General features: G+C 43.5%; 1 protein-coding gene across 2 annotated transcripts; it reads right to left on the reverse strand.

The window, feature by feature from the left end:
- Window positions 1–1,483: 1,483 nt before the first annotated feature.
- Window positions 1,484–4,558, reverse strand: LOC119307949 (protein CLT2, chloroplastic-like). 2 transcript variants are annotated; one of them, XM_037584048.1, is made up of 10 exons: window positions 4,239–4,556; window positions 4,003–4,148; window positions 3,684–3,721; window positions 3,244–3,359; window positions 2,954–3,053; window positions 2,837–2,872; window positions 2,701–2,751; window positions 2,469–2,592; window positions 2,018–2,143; window positions 1,484–1,893 (listed from the first exon to the last, which is right to left on the reverse strand). In XM_037584048.1, exons 1-10 carry the CDS (start codon window positions 4,379–4,381, stop codon window positions 1,739–1,741), a joined length of 1,035 nt encoding a protein of 344 aa, XP_037439945.1. In that variant the 5' UTR covers window positions 4,382–4,556; the 3' UTR covers window positions 1,484–1,738. The 2 variants fall into 2 exon arrangements, 1 of the variants encoding a protein (XP_037439945.1); XR_005149644.1 differs by having other exon boundaries at window positions 1,756–1,893; window positions 2,464–2,592; window positions 4,239–4,558.
- Between the last annotated feature and the right edge of the window lie 3,432 nt (window positions 4,559–7,990).

Consider the following 7,990-nt stretch of genomic DNA (forward strand, 5'->3'; position numbering starts at 1 on the left):
AGCTTTAAGTTCAAAAAAAAAAGAAATCTTGAGTCCTCGATGCACTTGTTCTGGTCCTGCAACATTGGCGACAGCAGTCTGGAAACGGGCAGCAGCATGGAGTGGCTGCAATGCTCTGGATCCACAGGTGTGGAGCAACAAAGAAACAACGACCGAAATTGTGTCAACCATCATTGCTTCGTCGGCGCCAACACAGCGAAAGAGGATAAGAGTCATCGTCATATGAATCTGCTAGGAGATATGGCAGCGCAGAAACAGCTGCATATTCGGAAAGAATAGGCCAACCGAAGAGGACATCGTTGATGCAATAAGAACTATGGAGCAATGGAGGATGACTAGGTGCAGCTTGCCTACAGAGCCCCTTCGGGGAAAATACCCATGTTTTCCATCTGCTCTCTGCTAAATCAATGAAAAGCCAGCAACTGCTGGATCTTTGAATTGAAAAAATAAAACAATCGAGCCTAGCACCAACCGCGAAACATTACACTGAATGGAAATCAGTACCACCAACGTAGTCACTTCGTGAATTACGAGCACCTATGAAGTAGTGATAGTACTGATACATATAGCACAAGCTCCCCATAGATTGGTCGGTTAAGGAATAACAACTGCACTGATCCTCCTATGCGTGTACTACGACTACTACCAGTTATGTCATCACGGAATCACGAAGTGAATTTTGAAGGTCAAAATTAAGTGGTACAAAAAAGCAAGTGGCAAAAGCGCGCACCGGTGTCCCCATCAGTACGCTGCCAGCCCACACTGGCCGCAGAGCGGGAATGGAACTCCAATCTTCAGCCAATCGCTCCCGAAGACCTGGGTTGAGGTGGAAGATCATGGTCGCCACATCCCCGCCCCCAAAACTACGTCAGGCCGTCGCCGTGACGTGGGAATCTAGCGCCAGCCGACGGCCCGGAGCCTCTCGACATTCCAGGCGATGGAGGGCGGAGACGGAGAGGACATCACGAAAGAGGTGCCCGCTGCCGCGGAACGCGCGTGCGGTGTCAAGCGCGCGGATCCACCGCCGCCCGTAGGAGACGCCCAGCTTCGACCAGCACAGTGGCGGCGTGGCACGAGGCAGCCAAGGGAGTGGCAGCGGCGGCATAGGGCAACCACAATCAGGCACAACAGCGTCTGCGGCAGGAAGTTTTATATCAGGGCGGTCGGAGTTCCTGCGGCCGCGGTTTTGGTTTTTGGTCAGCTAGCGTTGTCCCAAATTACTAAGAAATTGATCGCCATGCAGGTATTGGTCAGCTGTTGGAGCTTTTTTGGCGCCAAAACAAAAAAAACATTTTGTCATTGCTGTGTTTTCTAATCTACTGTTGGAGACGCTCTAAACAGCTAAGGACACAAGTCGTAATCGCAGTAAGCACAGGTTTGAACAAGATAACAAAGACGTAACTGAAAAACAATTCACCGTTAGACAGCTATTTGGCATGGACTGGTAAGTTTTATACCATGACTTGCAGATTTTGCAATGCTCTTTAGGATGGGAAGTTCACTATACATTGGGAAGTGAAAATGAGTGCACAAATTACCAAATCTAGCTTCTTACATACATGTATGTACTAAGTTCTATTCTGTTACAAATTAGAAATACCAAGTACTCATGCATCGCAACAAACAGTCCTTATCGACTGTGGCGTCACCAACCTAGTTATCTAATATTAGGTTCAGGACCAAACCAATAATTGATTTTCGGTTGAAGTGGTAATATACACTCAATCTGCACAAGGTTTTAGTCAGTCTTTGACTCTTTGGATGATTGGGGAAGGTTATACAGAATTAGACCCGTCAACAATACCATACCACCTAAGATAAAAGAAGCGCTTAATCCCGCGCCTTGAGGGATGTAGGGCAAAGGAAGAGAAAGGATATAGATTGATATTGGCACTGCAATTGAAAACAAACAACATCAACGCGGTCATGAAGATACTCAAGCAGTTTGGTCTATACAGTGACGGTAGACCAAAAATGAACACAAATAGAACAAGGGGAGAAAAGAGGAAGAAAATACCGGCGGAAGTTGCTGTAAGTGAAGCAACCATGGCAGACGACATCTTTACCAAATTAAGCAACGAGATGTTGAAAGCCATGTTTACGAATATAAATAGCAATGGTAGGAATGGAGCACCTCCACAATCTACAAAATAAGTATGGCAGACTAATTAGCAATAAAGGTAAGCAGGTAACAGAAGTTATAGATGGACAAGTATAAATACTATGAAACCCTTATATATCTAACCGCAGGGTCAACCTAAATTTCGAAGACATGGAATAAATTTTCTCAAGTTTAATAGTTTACCATTCAAAGAGTTCCACATAGCAAAAAGCAAAGAGAGCTACATAAGACCCCCAATCATAAAGTGGACAGTGCACGACAAGCATTCCAGTGCATTTGAGGTACATCATGATCTCTAAATACATAATTTGATCAAAAGACTCGGCTCAGGGAAAAATTACATTACCAATTGGGCTCTCCCCAACATTTAAGAAGCACTCAGCACCACCATTTAAATGGCCAGAAAGCTCAGCAAGCTTAATCCCCCTCAAATTAGAAAGTAATGGGAGAAGAAGGAAGACAAAAAGAGCCTACAAATAATAAAGGAAGGTAAACATGATACATGACATAAATCAAGGTTTCCAAATATGGTAGTTCAGTTAAGCATAACAGCTAAATTACGCTAACTAATTAATCACCTGAAACCCAGACCCAAATGAATTAACCACGAAGATGTCGGGCCGTTTCCCCTGCACAGATATTGGTTCTCCAGTTATTTTTCTAACAAACAAGATGGACTCGCACACACATAGAGAATGAAGTGTGAGAGCAAACCTTAAGACGTTTTGCACCATCAACGAAAACAGACTCCTGCAGTATAGAATTTATTTTTCTGACCGAAGTGTCACAAAACTATAAAGGAGTGTTATGTGATACTTTAAGTGGCTAAACCTTCAAAATGGATGCACCAGCTTGGAATGCCGATGAAATAACCATCAATAATGGCCAAATTAACTTGACTCCAGATAGAAGATGACCATCATTTGCTCCACTACAGTAAAGGCATTGAGATGATTAATTATGGCAAAATACCTAGTGTACAAAATAGCACAAGCCTTTTTCTCAGCAAACAAGTGTGCATGCCTACGAAATAGATAAGTGCATAACTAGCAGATTTTTCTCGAAACAACTTTGTTGTGCTGCAATTAACGTAAATGTACCAGATATTTCGAAGGACATACCTCGCAACAGCAAGAATCACACCAGAAGTTACAAGCAAGCAACCAATGATTTGTCTCAGAGAGTAGGTCTTTCCCAAAAGCAACACAGAGAAGATAAGCTGCCACACCAGGAAAGACTGGAGAGAACATTCAGAAGACTATTATTTTGACAACAGAGCACAGAGTTAACAGGTTCCGACACTAATAACCAAATGGAGTTGACAATTTTAGGACATTGAAAGCTGATTCAACCGTAGGATCACAGTTCCGAAATGCTTTAGTATTGCACTATTTATAAGAGCAAAGAATCACAGTACAAAAGGAAATATTTCTAACCATTAGTGATGGCAGAGATAAAAGGGCATGCAGGTAATATGTTTTTGTCTAGAGAATGATGCAGGAAATAAGTGGGAACGCTGTCAAAGAATATGGCACAGCTGAAAATCAACAAAACCTCATACCTGAGACAGTATAGGAATAGCAGGGCCAGGCAGCATAGCTGGACGTTTCAGGAAAAACAATCAATTAGCACAAATATTTACAAGAAATACAGTCTAAATTGTACTCCCTCCGTTCCTAAATGTAAGTCTTTGTAGAGATTCCACTAGGTGGACTACATACGGAGCAAAATGAATGAATCCACACTTAAAATGCTTCTATATACATCTGTATGTAGTTCATAGTGGAATCTCTACAAAGACTTATATTTAGGAACGGAGGGAGTATATATATGCACCAAACTAAGAGCATCCGATGACCAAAAGAAGATACAAAACATACCTCCCGCAGACATTCCGGCGGCGACCCCAAGTGCCTCCAGCAAGCCGATGACAGCGAACCGGATCTTCGGCAGTGCCAGCATGTCCCGCGTCACCACCCCCGCGCGGTACCTCGCATAGAGTATTGAAAAGTACACGGCGACGTACCTGCAACGTTCAAATCGCACAGACAAGAAGTAAGAGCCCAAAAACTGCTGCGCCTTTCGTCGTGCACCTCGGCCGCACAAAGAGGCTTACCCGAACGTGGTGAGCTGAGCGAGGAAGAAGGGGTAGGACTTGAGGGGCACCAGCGCGAGCTTATAGAGCACGCGGTTAGCGACAGCCAGCGCTACCACGGCCGCAGACGCGACCGCGACCGCCGGCGAGGAGCTCATCGGCATGTATGTACGGCAAGCAAGAGCTCACTAAGCGAGGCGTGGAGGGATGGCGATTTAGGCCATGCGGGGGCGGATACGGAACTTGGAACCGAAGTACCGTGGGGAGGACGGTGGTGATGGCGGCGGGCGGGCGGCCGGTTGCTTGCCTTGGCGTGAAAGTACGGAATTCTCTCGTCTTCTGGATTGTCGGATTTTGCTAGACGATTTTTTTTATCATCAAATCCTCACACACACTCTTTCCCCTCCCTCTTCCTCACTCTCTCTCTAACGCACACATAGCCTATTCTCCCCGTCAATAAGACTTACTCAATTGGCAATAATGTGTGGACTTATGGTGAGGTTGACTGAATTAATGGATAGTGTGATATATTCCCCAATCATTTAACAATGAAATTTAAGAAATGGGAAGATTATGTAACACCTCAAGTCGTTATCTAAAATGACCTCCCGCTAATGATGTCATGTTATCAGGCTTGCTAAGCCAAACTACCACTTGATAAAAATCAAATCCTAATTCAAATTTAAAATAAAGTTAAATAAATTATTTCGTCAAACAGTAAAACTAAAATGTTCACCATATTCTATAAATTCCATTGATCTTTGACATGTTGAGCCCAACATTATTTGACCCAAAAATTAAATCTTGTCAAATTAATAAAAGGTCCAACAATAGTTAAAATAAGCAATTAAATATAAACCTAATTTTATGTATTTCCTTTTGTCCCCAAACTTTTTGTGCCGCCTAAAAATATTGTGCTCGAATTGTGTGCATAGTTTCACAATTAACAAAATCCATTTAGTTGATATAAGAATAAATAGAAAACGGTGTTAAAAAGGATAAAGGGATTAGAATACAATAAAAACTAAAAGGACGATGTAAAAGAGGATTCCCCCTACCCCGGGGCCTTGCCACCGAACCGGCCCAGTGGTCCAGTCCCCACACGGCCGTCTTCTCCTGTTCCCCGAGCCCGTCACTACAGAGCTGGGCTCCCGCCCGACCACCTCGCCGGCGTCGAAGGGGAATGGATAAGGGTGACGCCCTGCCTCCCCTGCCCCCATGGCCTCACTCCTCCTCGACGCCCCCTCCCAGATCCACTTCTCCTCTGATAACCCACAAGTGTAGGGGATCGTAATAGCTTTCGAGGATAGAGTATTCAACCCAAATTTATTGATTCGACACAAAGGGAGCCAAAGAATATTCTTAAGTATTAGCAGTTGAGTTGTCAATTCAACCAACCTGGATAACTTAGTATCTGCAGCAAAGTATTTAGTAGTAAGTAGTATGATAGTAATGATAACAGTGGCCAAAGTAAAGATAAAAGTTTTGTAGTAATTGTAACAGTAGCAACGAAAAAGTAAATAAGCGAAGCACAATATGTGAAAAGCTCGTAGGCATTGGATCAGTGATGGATGATTATGTCGGATGCGATTCCTCATGTAATAGCTATAACATAGGGTGACACAGAACTAGCTCCAATTCATCAATGTAATGTAGGCATGTATTCCGAATATAGTCATATGTGCTTATGGAAAAAAACTTGCATGGCATCTTTTGTCCTACCCTCCCGTGGCAGCGGGGTCCTAGCGGAAACTAAGGGATATTAAGGCCTCCTTTTAATAGCTACCGGACCAAAGCATTAACACATAGTGAATACATGAACTCCTCAAACTACGGTCATGACCGAGAAGTATCCCGATTATTGTCACTTCGGGGTTGTCGGATCATAACACATAATAGGTGACTATAGACTTGCAAGATAGGATCAAGAACACACATATATTCATGAAAACATAATAGGTTCAGATCTGAAATCATGGCACTCGGGCCCTAGTGACAAGCATTAAGCATAGCAAAGTCATAGCAACATCAATCTCAGAACATAGTGAATATAGGGATCAAACCCTAACAAAACTAACTTGATTACATGGTAAATCTCATCCAACCCATCACCGTCCAGCAAGCCTACGATGGAATTACTCACGCACGGCGATGAGCATCATGAAATTGGTGATGGAGGATGGTTGATGATGACGACGGTGACGAATCCCCCTCTCCGGAGCCCCGAACGGACTCCAGATTAGCCCTCCCGAGAGAGATTAGGGCTTGGCGGCGGCTCTGTATCATAAAACGCGATGAAACTTTCTCTCTGATTTTTTTTCTCCACAAAACGGAATATATGGAGTTGGAGTTGAGGTCGGCGGAGCGTCAGGGGGCCCACGAGACAGGGGGCGCTCCAAAGGGGGAGGGCACGCCCCCCACCCTCGTGGACAGGGTGTGGGCCCCCTGGCCTTGATTCTTTCGCCGGTATTTTTTATGTTTTCCAAAACTTATCTCCGTGGATTTTCAGGTCATTCCGAGAACTTTTGTTTTCTGCACAATAAACAATATCATGGCAGTTCTGCTGAAAACAGCGTCAGTCCGGGTTAGTTTTATTCAAATCATGCAAGTTAGAGTCCAAAACAAGGGCAAAGTGTTTGGAAAAGTAGATACGTTGGAGACGTATCAACTCCCCCAAGCTAAAATCTTTACTTGTCCTCAAGCAATTCAGTTGATAAACTGAAAGTGATAAAGAAAAACTTTTACAAACTCTATTTGCTCTTGTTGTTGTAAATATGCAAAGCCAGCATTCAAGTTTTCAGCAAGTATTATGAACTAACCATACTCACAATAACACCTAGGTCTCACAATTACTCATATCAATGGCATGATCAGCTAGTGAGCAATAATAATAAAACTCGGATGACAACACTTTCTCAAAACAATCATAATATGATATAACAAAATGGTATCTCGCTAGCCCTTTCTGAGACTGCAAAACATAAATGCAGAGCACCTTTAAAGATCAAGGACTGACTAAACATTGCAATTCATGGTAAAAGAGATCCAGTCAAGTCATACCCAATATAAACCAATAGTAATGAATGCAAGTGACAGTGTGCTCTCTAGCGGGTGCTCTTAATAAGAAGGTGATGACTCAACATAAAAGTAAATAGATAGGCCATTCGCGGAGGGAAGCAGGGATTTCTAGAGGTGCCAGAGGTCGATTTTAAAATAGAGGTGAATAACATTTTGAGCGGCATACTTTCACTGTCAACGCAACAACTATGAGATGGCGATATCTTCCATACTACATGCATTATAGGCAGTTCCCAAATAGAATGGTAAAAGTTTATACTTCCCCACCACCAACAAGCATCAGTTCATGGCTTGCTCGGAACAACGAGTGCCTCCAACTAACAATAGCCCTGGGGGAGTTTTGTTCAATTATTTTGATTTGCTTTGATCTTTTTGGATCATGGGACTGGGCATCCCGGTTACCGGCCCTTTCTCGTGAATGAGGAGCGGAGTTCGCTCCTCTTGAGAATAACCCACCTAGCATGAAAGATACAGGCATCCCTAGTTGAAACATGACCTGCTCGAGCATACAAAACAGAATTTCATTTGAAGGTTTGGAGTTTGGCACATACAAATTTACTTGGAACGGTAGGTAGATACCGCATATAGAAAGGTATGGTCGACTCATATGGAACAACTTTGGGGTTTATGGAGTTTGGATGCACAAGCAGTATTCCCGCTTAGTACAGGTGAAGGCTAGCAAAAGACTGGGAAGC

Source organism: Triticum dicoccoides, chromosome 5B (assembly GCF_002162155.2).
Source record: "Triticum dicoccoides isolate Atlit2015 ecotype Zavitan chromosome 5B, WEW_v2.0, whole genome shotgun sequence".
NCBI lineage: Eukaryota > Viridiplantae > Streptophyta > Magnoliopsida > Poales > Poaceae > Triticum > Triticum dicoccoides.

What these genes read in the sequence shown, in the direction of transcription:
- LOC119307949 (XM_037584048.1), bottom strand. Translation starts at nt 4,381, where the DNA reads ATGCCGATGAGCTCCTCGCCGGCGGTCGCGGTCGCGTCTGCGGCCGTG. An exon ending in CTATTCCTATACTGTCTCAG is followed by an intron (nt 3,360 to 3,683) that starts GTATGAGGTTTT and finishes TGTTCTCTCCAG; the next exon opens with TCTTTCCTGGTGTGGCAGCT. An exon ending in ATGGTGCAAAACGTCTTAAG is followed by an intron (nt 2,752 to 2,836) that starts GTTTGCTCTCAC and finishes ATATCTGTGCAG; the next exon opens with GGGAAACGGCCCGACATCTT.